Source organism: Drosophila takahashii, chromosome 3R (assembly GCF_030179915.1).
Source record: "Drosophila takahashii strain IR98-3 E-12201 chromosome 3R, DtakHiC1v2, whole genome shotgun sequence".
In the NCBI taxonomy this organism is placed as follows: Eukaryota; Metazoa; Arthropoda; class Insecta; order Diptera; family Drosophilidae; genus Drosophila; species Drosophila takahashii.
The window spans coordinates 38263352-38280144 of NC_091681.1; the positions used below are offsets into that span (position 1 = coordinate 38263352).

Genomic DNA, 16793 nt, shown 5'->3' on the forward strand with positions numbered 1-16793 from the left:
TGTTTTTTCCTTCGCAACGGGTGGCGTTTTCCAGGGGGTGGGGGGTGAAAGGGGTCCTTGCCGCCGGCTGTGCGTTGTCGTTCGCCGCTGTTAAGCTTTGTGTAAGCAATGTACTTTGTCTGCCATCCCCCCCTCCCCTTCACATTCGGCATTGATTTACACACAGGGGTGGCGAAGGGGGTGCGGCGAAGTTTAAAACAAGCAAACGGAAACGGAAGTGGAAGTGGGCTGCACGTGATGCTCGTTGAGGTGCCCAAGAGGAAGTCGAGGACTCGTCCTGCTCCTTGTTGCTCTATCACAAACTTGAAACCCCCCACCCCCTCCCCTTTCTGTACGTGTGTGTGTGAGCCTCGCACAGCTGCTTTTTATTACACTTTCAATATGGGGTAACAGGATATGCGGCATCTTGGCCTTGCAGCTTGTTTGTTTCCACTGTAAATTGGTTAAAAGTTAATCCGCAAATTTATGACATGCCAACAGCCATTTTGGCTGTCTAGGCCGTGCGAGTGAGTGCGTTAGCTGGCTTTCCCTGCTGGCTTTTCCTTTGGTTTTCCCCCTCCATAACGTGTAATGTGCCTTCCGCGAAACGTGACTGACTAGCTGGCGGCTAAATGGATAATGGCAATTGCACTTTGAACTTGTAATTAATTGTGGCGCTCATTGCGGCAGGGAACATTTACATTTTATTAAAAGAAAACGTTTATCTACGTTTCCATCCGGCACGAGGATGTAATTGGAAATCGTTATTCAAAGAAATGTGGGGGGGGGGGGGGGAAATGCCAAGTGTGAATTAAAGGAATAAAAGTGAATAAAACGAGTTATATATAACCTTAATTCGAACATTACAGGTGGAGATTATATATCAAATATTTTACTTAGAAGAATCTAATCTTAAAGCAGTTCAAAGTTTTGCTTTAATAAATTCAATCAGGAAATTAAACATTATAAACTAGGATTTTATCCAAAATATTGCCATTAATTGTTGATTGGCATTAAACGGGAAACTTAATTTCTAAAGTTTTTTTATGCAAACAAAAAAGTGTTTCAAAATATTTGAAAGATAATAAGGAAATTAGGATGTAGAATATTCGACAGATAAAAAAATCATTTTTGTGATAAATTCCCTCTTAAGACTTATGTAATGCGATTTGATTTAAGAGTCCATATAAAGTTTAAAGCTCTTTTCGAAGGTAATCCTGGTTACCAGCTGATAGCCACTTTGAACTCCCGAGTCCAGTAAAACCCTCCCCATCTCCCCACCTTCCAATTTTCCAATCCCCACTGGTGGTCTCAATAATAATGTTGATTTTCTTGGCCTGATTGGCAAACGGTTAATGAGCATTGAGCTCGTTTCGGAATATGCAAAATATGATTTAATTATGGTGGTCCATGGCCCGGAGGAGGCATCGTGCTGCGGGGCGTGGCAATGCACAGGGGAAATGCCTCAAAAGGCCAAATTAGGCAACCATTGTTGGGCAATTCTCGTGCAGGATAGCAGGATGCTTGAATTTGAATGTGAATCCTTTAAAAAAAACCATCACACACAGTAACCAGTAAGCAAAAGGTGGGAGAAACTGCGCCGCCATTTAGGGGTGGTTCGCCACCCCGAAACGCAGGGAATCCAAGGAATCCACCGAACCACCGAATCCAGGGAAACCACCCTCGGTGTCAGTCAGTCAGTGTCAGTCAGCGTGCCACTTGTTCGCGCTGTCACGGTGAATCCTCCAAGGATTTAACCCAATTTATGAAAATTCGTTTTCGCTCTTTTTTGTGTGTGTGCTTGGCGCCGTGGCAAAGCAAAATATTTGATTTTGTTTTGCACTTCATTTTTCAGCTGGCAAAGGAGTGGGTAAAAACAAAACGAGCCGCCAGGACGTGGAGTGTCAAGGATAACGCTGGCAATCTGATGGGCCCGTCACCTCACCACCACCATTGTGACAGGTTCACGTTGGCGTTACATTATTTTTGTCGCATCCTCTTCAGCAACAGGCCATCGCAGCCCAGCCAGCCTGTCACCTTAACCAGCTTAATGAACAACTCATTAATCATGCACATTTCGCATTCATAAACTTGCCGCGACAAATCAATCCATCAATCAATCAATTGGGCCCACTTGGCCGCCCGACTTTCACCTCAGACAGCGGAATGCTTTTGTCACAACATTCGCTTTCTGGGTTCGAAAGAGGCTTTAAAATGTTATAACGCCGCATGATTGATGCGGTTGGCGGGGTTCCTTGTTTCGAGTTCAAGCTGGTTCTAATTCCGTTCGGATTCGGGCTAAATTCGGAGTGGATCCGGGGATTTACGTCTAATGAGTGGAAAGCTGCCAGCCGGCCTGGTAAAGATTGATGGACTCGGAGTAGGGCTGGTATTCCTGAATCGAAAGCTGATTGGCAAATGGGGTTCTCTGCTTTAAGCGTTGATATCCCCGAAAAACCTCTAACTAAATCCCGGCAAACCGCACTTCAACATCTCTCCCTTTTTTTCAGGGGAATCAGCAATATCAGCAGAATAAAAACCGGAATGCAAAATGCAGGAAAATCCTGCGCAGCAGGAATAGATACAGATATACACCGACACTCTGGCAGATACTTTATTGCAGTTTCAGCAGCAGCAGCTCCTGCTGTTATCGCAGCTTTTCAAATGACATTTAAATATTTCCCACAAAGCCACAAGCTGTCAGGGAATATGGAATAGTGGGATCCTGTAGCTGCAAGGACCTGCAAAAGATGCTGTCTGTCTGAAAGTCTGACAGCGCACAAAGCTCAAATTAGTGGCGGCCTCGCCCTCGGCATTTTGCTCCTTTACCAGCGACGTCATCAAAAAATCCATTCTGGTGTTATCAAAAGATGGCTGTAAAAAGAATATTATATCTATGGCTTTACTTTTTCCCTGCGACACAGTGACATCAAAGTGCCTCGTTTTTTTCTGCTTAATGGATGGAAATTGCTTAATTACTTGTAAACATGAATTGCCAACACCTCCCGGTCCGAAAACGGGCCACTCCCAACAGAACCGAGAGACCGAAGACCGAGCGACCTAATTCAATGCTATTAACGCCTTGACGCCCGCCAAAATTGAATATCAACCGCCTGCGCCCAGGACACTCTTAATTTAATTAGAAGCCCAACACTGCGAGCTCTATGTAAATTTTGTCAACTTTTAAAGTGAGAACTTCAAACGAATCGGGAGGGCATACATCATTTGCATTCTCTCTCTCTGGGATTTGGGCTTTGGGGTCGGGGGTCCAAGGAAGATGTTATTTTTACACGCCAGATAGGTATCTGTGAGGCAGGGAGACAGGGGATGAAAGTTACGGAATATAAGATTTAGGTCGAAAGAAAGCTGATAGAACGTAATCGAATTAAGAAGTGATAGGGCTTCCTGGGAACTCGGAAACTTTTGGTCTATAGAATCAAATCAATTCAATTTCGATTCTTTCCTACAGGTGTTATAAGAAAAAAAAATCAAATATATAGGGGTGCCACAAAAATCGCTGGGTTTTTGAAAATAGGTGTCTAAAAGTATGCAACAATATATTTTAAACTAAGAAATGCGATTAGTTTCTTCAGGAAGACGATATTCATATATTCATTGCATACCTTAAAACACTAATTTAATTTACTTCATATTTTTTGAAGGAGAAACATCTATGGGTAAACAGATTGAGTCATATTGTTAGAAGCAATCAAACATTTCCATCAACATTCAATGTCCAAATTGTAAAATTCCCCCATCTGCAATAAAAAACCCATTCACCGCGGGTCATTGCCTGCATTGCGTTATTTATACTTTAGATAATCACTTTTTTATTTAATTCGAAGTCGTCTGTTCTCGGTTTTTAATGACACTGACGTGTCAATGCGACAAATAAAAAATACAGCCTCGAGCGATGTCCTTTGGCATTGAGTCAACTGAAATCCCGTCCTTCGGGCTGTCCACTTCAGGGCCAAGCTGTCTAGCCATTGGATGAATGTCATCGTATTGATTTCAGACTCGGTTTTCTTTTTCTTTTCATTTTTCGCTTTTCAGCATTCATTTGAGGGCTTTAAATTACTTTTCCAACTGCCAGAGCAAAGTCCGAAAGTGCACAGAGAGATAAAAGCAAGATAATAAGACAAAATATTCTGTTAATATTATATTAATATTTAGTTATATTTAAAAAAAATTTTTAAATCTTGTTTATATTTGTGTTATTTATTCAAATGAAATATCAATCTTCTTATGAATAATTTGGACAAATTACCCCTATTTTTTGTAGCTGTGTAAGCAGGGAATATCCATTGGCCAAGCCTGTAATAACTGCACTCGCAATCTGTTTATGATTGACATTTCGTGGCAGTTGTGTCTAGAGTCTAGACTAGAGATAGGAATTTTACTTGGCAATTAAAAAAGTGCCTTACTGGTGGATACTGCTCCCGCGGGGCAATAATAATGCTGTAATTCGGTTTGGCTTTTCTTCCAAAGTCAGGATAGTTCTAGGACCTTCCCATATACTTACTTCCCTTCACTGCACTCATAAAAAAAAATCGAAGAATTTCCTTAAAATCTAGAAAATTCTTTCTTGAATTTTTGCCAAAGGCGACCTCACCTTTGTTTCAAGAAATGGTTTTTTTGAAAGGCACCATTAAAACAAGAAAAAATATTTCTTGTTTTAAGAAATTAAATTTCTTAAAACAAGAAAGGGTTTTTTAGAAAGCCACCATAAAAACAAGAAAAAATATTTCTTAAAACAAGAAAGGCGATTCTTGTTTCAAAGGTGGTTTGTTTCTTGTTTCAAGAAATTAAATTTCTTAAAACAAGAAATTAAATTTCTTAAAACAAGAAAGGGTTTTTTAGAAAGGCACCTTTTAAACAAGACAAATTCTTTCTTGTTTAAATTTCCTTTCAAGAAATTTTATTTCTTGATTTAAGAAATAATATTTCTTGAAAGGAAGTTTTATATTAACACTGAAACCCTAAAAATAAAATGTAACTTGGTTTTTTCTTTTGCATATTATATTTATTTACATTTAAAACATTTAACACTTAACATTTAAACATTTTTAAATAACACATTTTTGACTCAAGAAAACATTATTATTACCCAAGGTCTGTTGAACTTCATATGACCTAAGGTGATCCATTTTCTTCGCCTTTCCTCATCTATAAAAAAAGAGTTATTGGGATATCAATGATTTGTTTTTAGATAAATAACTTTTTTGAAATAATGTAATGTTAATAATAGCCAAAATACAAACACGTTGGACAGACGACCGAGAGAGAGGAGCAAGACAGGTAGAAAATGAAGGGTTGAAAATCGAATTTCAGACAGAGAGAGGCACGGGAGAGACACGTACATACATACATATATATTTACATACAGTCCTTTGCGCGAAGGGAGACCGAATGTAAGCAGGGCAGATCGTGTCAGTTTTAAGAAGGTGAAGAGAGAAACGTCGCGACGCGTAGGTCAAGCGAGCGAGAGAGAGGAGCAGAATATGAAAGGGTTGAAAATCGGGTTTCAGATCGGGTGAGCCGCGTACATGCATAGATATTTACATGCATACATAAGTATGTCAAACAAATACAACATATTTTTCTTACCTTAGAAGGTTTTAAAACAAAATTACAGCTTCGACAAACAAATTATTTGGCTGTTGCACCTGCAGGTATTTTCACTCTGAAAAATAAATAAAATGCGAGTAATAAGATAAAGTTATTATAGAACTGTACACCCACAAATTTATGTACAAATGTATGTATGTACGTAGCTCTTAGCTAAAAAACAATTCACCTAAATTGGTATACGCTTGGTAAAGAGATTTGAAATGTATCCTTTAATTACATACACACAATTGTACGCCCGCTATACAAAAAATTATATACATATTTACATACCTTTGAATATTCGGAAAAAGGCTTCACCTCTTATCCGCTTGAAAATCACGTCCATCACTCACGAATTTTTTTCACAACTGACGCTCGGGGGATCAGAGAAGTCGGTAGCCGGGTAGTAGTCGGGCCGGGTAGGCCCTTCGTCCCACTTCGTTTTTCTTGTCGTTAACATTCGGCAGCCGAAGGAAGTCAATGGCTACTTTCCTATATTCTAGGGTCATTTCATTCATATATTCAAAGGTGATTTTGTCCTAAAATACGTACAAAAATGTTTTGGCTGCGACGGCAAAACAGACATATGAGATTTTCATTTTTCTATTTTTAAGAAAAATTCTTTCTTGAATTTTTTTCCATCAAGAAAGGTTTTCTGTATTCAAAGGACAATTTTCTAATAACAAGAAATTTTTTTTCTATTTTCAAAGGTAGGCCGATTCAATGGCGAGATTTCCAAAATTTAGAAATTAATTTTTATGAGTGTGTATTCTAGGGGCTGTTATCTTTATCGCACTGTTAAGTGTTGGCACGCTTTAAAGTGACATCTGCTGGCCAAAAACCCCCCATCCCCACCCACTGGGGCCGGTCGTAAAGCTCTCGGCGATATGTTGGCAGCCCGGCTCGAAGGCACTTTTGGTTTATATGCCCGCCCGAATAAAACTTTAGTGCACGAATGACTGAAACGCCAAGGACTCGACTCTTCCTCTTCCACTCCCACTCGCACTTGACTCGAAACTAAAATCTAATAACACTTTTAGCACAAAATACATGTTAATGTGACCCCAAGGACCAGCCGCAGAGCCACATAAAACCAAATGCAAAGTCACGCATCCAACTTCTAGGAGCAAAAGTGGATGGTGGATGCTTCGGGTCAGAGAGGCTTTCATATTTTTGTGCCGTGCAGAGGGGCCCATAAAACCGGAGGCTTGGACTGCCAACCTGTGCCAGGTTTATGCGGCAATATTAGCAGCAGTAAAAGTTGAGTTTTTAGCCAAAGTCCAGAAATGCTCCTTCGTCCCGCCCTGGTTTATTAGATGGCCGAGTTCTCGTAAACTTTTCCTAGCACTACCACCGGGCATTAAAGTAAAAATGCCGTAAGAGAAACATGTAGCCAAGGCAAAAAACTTTTAGATCCCCAAAAAATGCAGAACTTTCCGTTTTTTTTTATTCGCCAGCTTGGTATAAATATATATTCCTTATATTTTGTTTAATATGCGGCCGCATTGAAAACTTTGTTGGCCGGCTGCAAAAGTTTCCGCACTCGAAGTGAATCCCGGAAAACAAGGCAAAAGTTGTAATTGTTGTTGAGGCAAGGTATTTGTAAGATAAATTTGTGTTTATAGAGAGGGGGAATCAAGTATTAAGTATCAAGAAAAATACATCATTGATGAAGTGTACTTAAGCCTCAATTTTTCAGGGCATTCAACAAGAAATTCAATGCATTTTCGGTTCCTCGACTTAAATAAGGACATTTAAACCGCAAACGGATGGCAAATTGGCGATATGCAAATTTGGCCAGCGGTTCATTATCGCAAGTGCCGAACCGCAACACTTCAGAGTTGCAGTACACACGGATATGCGGATCTGCGGATGTGCGGATATGCGGATGTTCCGGCCATATTCATATCCTTTTGAGCCTCTGATATGCGGCTGTTTGACGGTCAGAAGCGGCACTTCCGCCATCGGCCATCGCCATTTTTATGTTAATTAATTCGGCCATTAAGGGTTGTCATATTTCAAGAGTCGCGGAGTTCAGCTGGTTAAATCGCAGAGCCGACTCCGTGCAATTAGCAAACCGAAATGATCTTAATGGGGAGGTAATCCGAGACCAGCTCGCTGATTATATACTTACCCCCCTCGGTGGCGAAGACAAACAAGCCAAGTATCACTTTGAAAATCAGGTGAAACAGATACAAATCCGGAATCCTGGCAAGGAAGCCCCCAGTACGGTTAACTATGCCCCGATTGCCCACTGACATTCCATCTCAGTATCTCGGTTTCGGTTTCGGAATCGGTACTGGTATCATCATCAGTATCATCGCCGTCGTTCTCGTCATCACCTGGCAACCGACCATCTAATGAGACATCAAAGCAAGGGCAACCTTCGATTTGATTTGTTTCTGGTTTCCTCTGAAAGGGGGTGCTGGTTTTTCGGTGCCGTTTGGGGGGAGATACGTGTTCGCCTCAGATGTACGTGTTTCGGATAAAATGAGCCGCAAAATTCGGTTACATTCGCCTCGAATCAATAACACGGAGAAAGTTTCCACCTTAAAGAGTTTCGCCATTGGGGGTGAAATGGTTTTAAAGATGGGCTTGTAGGGGTTGTTGTGGTTGCTCTTTAAGAACTTTAATTATTGGGCTTTGATTAGATATGCAAACTATACTCCGTGGTTAGTTAAGGATTTTTGTTTGAGGTTTTTCTTAATTGTAAAAAATATATTGGTTAACCTTTAACAGATATTTTTCACCCAAGATTTTATCCTCTTTTTGTGAGGACCATTAAAGGCTGTCAGCCAGTGGCGGTAACTTATGGCCTTGTTTAATGTGCAACAAATGAAGCAACAAGCCAGAATCAGACCCCAGATCCTGCCTCGTCCTGGCTCAGGACACTCGCAGTGGGCAGTGGGAAATGCGAATGCATTTATTTATTTTAATTCCGCCACAACACTTCCGCTGTGCAATCAATGCACGCGCAGGCACAATGAGACATATAGCACATATGACCATATAACCATATGCATACATGTAAATACATATCCATTTATGGGAGGCAGCTCCTCATATGTGTGTATTTATGCATGTCCTGTGTCCTGAGTGTCCTGCGTCCTGTGTGTCCTGGGCCAAGGCAATCGCTGATCACTTTTCGCACACAAAGGCACAAAAACAATAAATGCAAATGACGCTGAGGAGAGCATGGTGATAATGATGAAGCCGCGACAATGCGGATAATAATCACCATAATGATGATGATGATGATGATGGCCAGAACCAGAACCAGACGCCATTATTGCCCCTGGGGCCACGCCCCCTTACGCTTTTGGCCATGAAAACAAAAGGGGCGGCAACGGCAGACACCGAATGCATTAAAAATGCACAATTTTCAGATTATTTTTAACGATTTTAAATACACATAAAAGTGGCCCTGATGCCCGTGTCGCGGTCTGCCAAATGGATCACAAACGTAGAGAGTCTGGGGTTTGGGGTTTTCGGATTTCGGATTCAGAATTCTGAATTCTGCATTCTGGCCACCAAACGGAAGTTGCAACGGCAGCAGCGGGCGGAAGTTCGGCTGCACAAGTGGATGTTGCAGATACTAAGCCGACGGTTTAAGGTTATTCAACCATTGAAATCAGAAATCAGCGAGAAATGCCAGTACTTTTGGGCACTTTGCATTAATTCAGAAACAAGTTACCCGCATATTAATATTTGGAAAATTTAAGGTGCATTTCTGAAATAAACATAATCCTTAATAACAATGAAATATCAATTTCGTACTTTAATGACTGAATACTTAATGTTTCAAAATACTAAATAGATTTCCTTTGTATTTTAATTAGATTTAAATTAACCCTTAAATATCTTCCCTTAAAAGTTTCTATTATATTCGAGTAAAAGCGAAATCAAACACCTTTTCTATTCCCCAGTTTACAGACATTTTCAATTATAATCCACAAACAATGCTATAGCATTCAGCATTCAGCATTTAGCTTTGGCATTTGATTTAATTAATTTCAATTTTGAATCAGCGAAAATTCCCAATGAAAGCGAGCCGAAAAGCGACTTGAAATCCCAATTTGGGGAATATCCGGCCAAAAGTTCGAATCCTTAAGGAGTTGCGCGATTCGCATTCGCAGCGAAGCCAAGGCGAATTTTCCTCGGGCTAGGAAAAGCTGATTGCCTGGGTTTTCATTTGTAATTGTGGTTGTTTCTCCTTCTATTATAATAGCTGTTGTTGTTGCGGTTGTTATTATGCGCTGCACTTTAATTACACACTTGTGGTCATTTAAAATTATTTCACTGTAGTTGCTCAGCGGCAGCTGGTCGAGAATCCACGACCCCTTACTTTTAGCCAGTGGAAAACCCAACCCAACCCCCCATTTTCTTTTGCTCATTTTCCCAGCTTATCTGCGGAATGAATACAAAATAAAACCCAAGGAAATGAAAATGAAAATGGCAAAGTTAACACTTGTTAAACTTTCAACGAGATCGTACTTCTTCTTGCCATTGTTGTCCATCCTTTTTTTTCGGTTTTTCTTGTAAATTATACGAGGGGGCGAAAGCTGCAACAAAGTGGCCAAGTGCCCGGGCGAATAATTAGCCAAATAACCGTGGGGCATAAGTTCAAGTGCAACAAAGTTTGGAGCTCCCAAAGGCAGCGACAACAAAGTTGCCACCAAGTGATAGCCAAATCTGGTATTCAAAAACACTGGGAAACTAGTTCACAATGTTGTCGCAGTGAAATGCAATATCCAACATGTTGCTGGCGTCGCATCTTGGCCCGTTTTGACCCGTTTTGGCCAACATGTTGCCGGTTGCCAGTTGCCAGTTGCCAATTGACAGCAATTGCAAAGGCGCTTGGCATGCATTGCATGTCGTCGGCGCGAGACTTCCCAAACCCATAAATTGTTTATAGCTCGGATGGATCAGGTGGGCCGGGGGATCGGATCGGGAATAAGCATACATATATACATATCTGCCACTTAACACTCGCTCTTCGAGGCAGCTGAAGTCTTTGCCCCGTTTTGTTGCGTTGGCGTTGATGTTTTGCCGACTTCGCGGCCGGTTGACAAATGTGCCAGCCACATGCGCCGCTTAACTAAACACTAAACTCAAAGTGTCTGCCCAGCCGGCTGGGATTAATTCTGGATAATCGTAGAGGCGATGAGGTGGGGACTTAACTATCAAGTTTCTACCTACCTCGAAGCCGCCCAATCAAACTTCAACAAATTGCAATGGCTAAAGAATAAAAAGAAAAGAATTGTATGAGAAAGTTTAGACATTTGTTTATAGTTCAATTAAGTACATATAACATTTTCTAAAATTCTAAGTGCAGAAAAAATAAAAATCAAGGTACATAATTTTTCAAAGCATACTTTTAGGAACTGCTTTTGGGCGTTTTGAAATCTCAACCGAATTTTATTACGGATCAACAAACTATGAAACACTTTTATTATATTTGTAACATTTTTTATTAGTTTTATTTTTTAATTTAAACAATTATTTTTAAGAAAGTTAATATTCATATTAATACAGAGAGTACATTTAACTGCGGTTCCTTAAATCCTCTTCACTCTGCCACTGGCTTTGTTCAACTGATTTATTAAATGGTTCTGCTGAATGCGAATGGTAGAGACTGAATGACTGTCCCTTCGATTATGAAAGAGCAGTTATAGACTGATTAGCAAATCGATGGATTGAAATGGTTAACGGATATTGAATAAACGACTCATGCCAGCCATCCGCAGTTTGTGCCCCGAGTCCCTTGGTCGTCCTAACTGATACTAATGCAGATACCACAGTAGTCGCCACAAAATGAAGCCATTTCCCCCCTGAAATCCCCCTTTTCAGAGCCCTTTGGAAAACCACAAGCGTCCACAGCTGCCGTGGAATGGCCCAAGGCGAAGTGGCAACGTGCGAGGGACTCGCGACTGTCAAATTAAATTAATAAACACAACAATTGGCAGAGGCGAAACGGAGTCCTGTGCGAGTCCTGTGAATCGTGCGAGTCCCGGCCAACTGTCCACTCCCACATTTTCGAGGGGGGAGCAGACTGTCGGCAATTGTAAATGAAATTTTTATCAAATTGAGTTTCGGGCAACGGCACTGCGGCAAAGACTCAACTTTTGGCATGCCCCCGGCTATAACGATCCCCCCTTCGATTCTCCCATTTCGATCCCCCCTTTGCCTGTCTCATGCCAGAGCATTTTGTATTAATTACAACATAGCCAGCGGTATTGGCGCTCAAAAAAGTTTCAACATAATTGATTTCATTTCATTTTTATTCGCGCTTTCTCCGCCGGCCAGCAAAAGCAACAGCAACACCCAGCAACTGCGACTTTTCTACCGATTCCTGCATTAAAGTGCAAATAAATTGATTGAATTATTGGCTGGCCGAGAAGATGCGTCCTCTGTGGAGAAATTTACTTTTTAATTTACTCAGAAAGCCGAGTCAAAAAGAAAAACAATTGATGCGGCTTAGTGGCGGTTTTTCATCTATGGACCTTTTTGTGCCCACTATTTTAAAATATTCTACTGTTTGTAAAATATTTATAACTTAATTTTAAATTTTTCCAAAGATAGTAGAAGCCTGAAAAGCCTCATTTTTAGAAAGATTTTTAAATGATATTTGAAATTATTCTACTGTTTGTAAAATATTTCTTACTAAAATACCACAAAAAAGCTTAGCTTTTTCTGAGTTTATCTAGAAACAAATATATTTGTACGACTCAATTTCATACAGGGTATATAAGCAAATGGCCACCAGATTGGTTTTATTTTGTGTGAGTTTTTACAGGATTTTTTTCGGTTGGACTGGGCGCTATAGCATTCTGCTATCATTGTCCTGCGGCAGTGCGTTTGGTTGGATATTTCTTTTTGCACATCCACTTGCACATCCACAGATTGAGTTACGCCCGCATGTCCTTTGCAACTGGCAGTCCTTGGTGTCCTTGTCGTCGCCCATCAGTCGCACTCCTGCGAATCGGATTCTCGCCCTGGATCCTGGCGATGGCCATGGCAATGACGATGACGATGGCCATGGCCGTGAACAGGACATCAGCCACCTCCTTTGGCCAGCACTTGGTTATTGAAAAATCGGATATTGCGTATTTTTAATTATGAACGAAAAGACTGGATATTAAGTCCCATTTGGATTTAAATTTAATTAAACTTCACTTTGGGCTTGTGGCCTTTTTCCTTGGTCTTTGAGGGATTGCAGAACCGAAAGCCACATTCGGAATTTTAAGCATTAAATAAACTTTAAAGGCGATGGCAGGGTTATCACCCATCCCCCGATTCCAAACTGAGAATTCCTCCTAATTCCCAGAACTTGTGCATACATGCAGAAATATTTTAACCCGCTCGAGCAGTGCAAAGTCCGTTGAACAAATAAACTTGAAAATACATATCATAAATGCATAGTTTTCGTTTCGTTCTTTTTTCGGTGCGACTGCCAGACTTTGCTATTCATGTTTGGCCAGACGCTCGAAGGATCAGGAAAAGGAGCCGGGGACCAAGGGACAATGGCAAGGACAAGCTGCTGCTGCTGCTCCTGATTTGGATTCGGATTCTGCTTCTTTGGCTGCCACTGCAGTGGCAAGCTCAAAATTTTAATGATATCAAATACATACAAAGGCACATGTGTGTATCCCGGGCACAATGCAGTCGGCATTAAGTGGAAAAGGATGCGGCAAAGGATATAGTCACCAACACACACTCTCACAGAGAGGCGGCCAGACATGCATGCGTAGATTTTATGTATTTGGCTCACGATTTAAGCTGCCGAGGAAAAGGAGAAGTGGCAGTCTTCGCTGCGGCATAAAATCCGACAATGCCAGGGTGTCCTTTCTACCCACAGGATATGCGCCAAGCCTTCAGCCAAATTCAGCCCACAATCAAGTCAGCCCGAAATGATGATACTTAATTCCAAGCAGCCTCTTTTTTCAGCACCGTTCCTATTTAATAAACTGCATGCAGTTTTCCGCTCTCTCTTTTTGCTCCATCTCTCTGGGGGAAATGCAAATGAAACTGCAAGGATGAAGCAGGAGCCGCGGAGAACCAGCTGCACCGCAGGAGTCTAGAGTCTAGACCTTGACGGCCACATCGCCATCGTCCTTGTGTCGGCGGTGTCGACTCCGATAAGCATACGCCCTGTGGGCGCGCCAGATATTATAATACGTGGCCATTATCCCGGCTCTGCCGGCGATAAATCACACCGGGACATCTTTGTGTGCCAGCAGCAGACGCAACACCATTGCAGACCACCAGCAGTCTAAGAGCACTGAGAGAAAAGTCCAATTAAAATGCAGAAAATAATATTTTATTATTTAAGAAATCTCAGGTTGTCCCTCTTAATAATTCTAAAAATAATAATAAATAGTTATTCCCTAAAAAATATATTTCTTAATTTTTTTGCGTTAACGATTTTTCTCCAAGTGTAAGTTCAAAACCCATTGAAAAGGTTGCCCTGGAAACTGGAGCAGTTGGAGTCCGCCGAGCAGACGTTTGCCTGGCCATATCTGAGTCGCTGCATCGCGGGCACGCTCATAAAATGTTGCGCCTGCTCACACCCCGGAATCAGATCTTCCAGTTCCACTGCCACTACCACCAAGTTCCTCAACCCCCTCCCCTGGGTCGACAAATTTGCTTAGAATTTGAAATGCAAGCCAGACAATGGTCGCAGACATTCGGGAGAGACAGACGCAACTAGGATGCGCTGGGTATGAAAAAGAAATAAAAGCTGCCCAGCGGAGATGTGCAGGGTTTGCAAGTCGGGATATGCATTATTATTATTATTACAGTCGCAAGTTCAAGTTCATGGTTGACTCTTTTCTGCTCTCGAAATGGAGACCACTCATAATGGGGGATTGAGAGACTGCCGGATAAGAAAGAGGGGTATATCATTTGATAAGGCAGCTGTGGTCTTCAGGCTTTTGTGGGTGAAAAATAGTTAAAATCGTTTTTAGTTTACTTTGATATTGCTTTAATTTTTAGAAATTTAAATTCTCTAACTTTATTTAAACTAAAGAGTGACTGAAAACTTTTATCACTAGTTGGAATTTCCATAAATACAACCCATAACTAAGTTTCCTCTCCCTTTGATACCATGATTGGCCCTTTCGGGAACACCCAGTTCATCTTGTCACAATGCCAAACTCATCGTTTCATCGGATCCACTGTGCTGTCGCCTCTGTGAAACTTTTGAATAATTCCGTGGACATTCGGCAGCATACTCCATTGGCGCCGCGCCCTGAATGCACCGATCCCTGCGCCCCATCCGCATCCGCATCCACATCCGCATTTGTATCTGGACCTCGTGCCCCTCCCAGTAAACCGGGACCGTTTTATGGCCATGTCCGTGTCTGCTGTCTGCTCTCGTGGCCTTCAGACGCTCATAAACATGCGACACAAGTTGGACACTGCCAGCGGAGCATCCGCGGATGTGAGGACGACGACTGGGATTTGGAGGTTCTAATGTGCTGGGCGTGGCTTTGCATTTATTCGTGTGTAAAATTTTAATTGAAATATATATTTAAGCAGGGAAGAGGCAACAGCGACAGCGACGAATGTCATTTGTATCTGTAGCTGTATCTGCATCTCCCAGATGCGGATGTGGATGCGGATGCGCGTGTGCCTCGCTAATGTTTTCATTTGCATGCGAAGGACATCAGCCCGGAAGCGTGTTTATATGCAAATGTGTCCTGTGATTATCGAGGCTGCGCTGAAATGTCTGTTCCTCCTCTTTGAATGGCCACGTCTGGGTGTTAACTATTTGTTTTTGTGCTCAGATTTTATGTTTCGGGATCCAGGGGGCGTGTACTTTTGTCTGGCCATCAGCCCATCAGCCCACCCAACAAAAAAGTAGAGAAAGAATCACTTTCTGTTGGTCTGTGAATTTTAAAGTTTACTTAAAGCTAGCTTTATGTGGCTGGCACATAGGACTGTCGACCTTTGGAGATGTCGAGGGGCAACTGAAAGACCATTGCATTGGCAACGGGCTTATTATTCCCATAGTTCTCCCCAACGGCACAGAGTGCTGAGTAGGTGGGATCCAAACGCTTGCAGGCACTTCCCGGTTTACTTGACATCCGGTAAATGGGTCGTTCCACGAAAATATCCGTACTAAAGGCGCAAACGAAGACGAAGCTGTGGGCGGAGTTCACAGTAAATCGCATTGCCGAACAGCCCACATGGGTGTTTCGATCTGTCATCAGAAGAAGCGCCTTAGCTGTTCCACTGGTAAGAGAAAGTCGATGATTAACCATTATAAACCACAGAATACTCTTACATTTTCTCCAATCTGGTCGGCATATAGAGAGCCATTTTCATATTGACAGAGTCCGCATATTTGGTCCAGTCCTGAATGGTCCTCAGCATCAGTTCCAGGTCCTCGTAGTCGTTCAAGCTGCCCAGATAATAAGTAGATCCCATATTGGTGCCCACATAGTAATACTCCGGTAAGCTCAGACAGAATTTGTGCGCGGAGCACGTGATGACCGCCATTCGGGCCAAATCCTCCAGATCCGTACTGTAACTTAGTCGGGACATCCTGGCAGCCGCTCCTTTGAGATACTTTTGCTTTCCACTCGCCGTATAGTTTCGAAACTCATTGAAGGCATTCAGCAGGACATTTCGGTACCTCGACATGGAAAGTGTCCTGGCATTCGGCGGACACATAACGCTGTATTTCTAGGGGGATATTATATTAGTTTTATAGATAACCCATCTTATAAATAGCTTACAGATGGATTATTACAGGCCAGGTTATTTGTTCCGCAATAGGGCATTTCGCAAAAGTCTATAAACTCGCCCCATCCAATGTGAAACCAGTTGAGCTGCACTATGAATATCAACCAATTTAGCTCCATTTCTGTTCACAGACTGCTGGTTTTACTGGGAGAATATCGCCTATTTATTGGCCAGACCTCTAACATGTTTTACTAGTATATTCATTTCTTCTAGGAAGTAATTGTAAAAAAGCTGTGACTCCATTTTTCTCTATAAGTAGATATAAGCATGGGTATATATTTCCCCTTCAACCGCTTCGATTAAAGTTGCCACATCCTCTGTGGAGTGTGTCAATCGAACAATGTCATTAGGGATGTGCTCATTAAGTTCACAGCAGTTGGTGATATTTGAAAAATCCATTAGAGTCGCCTGTCCTTTGGCCACAACCGCAAGGCAACTGCTGCTCCAACCCGCCC

General features: G+C 41.9%; 1 protein-coding gene across 1 annotated transcript; it reads right to left on the bottom strand.

The window, feature by feature from the left end:
* Positions 1–15444: 15444 nt before the first annotated feature.
* Positions 15445–16486, bottom strand: LOC108065645 (venom allergen-1). Its single transcript, XM_017153719.3, has 3 exons — positions 16332–16486; positions 15878–16278; positions 15445–15825 (listed from the first exon to the last, which is right to left on the bottom strand). Exons 1-3 carry the CDS (start codon positions 16455–16457, stop codon positions 15510–15512), a joined length of 843 nt encoding a protein of 280 aa, XP_017009208.3. The 5' UTR covers positions 16458–16486; the 3' UTR covers positions 15445–15509.
* Between the last annotated feature and the right edge of the window lie 307 nt (positions 16487–16793).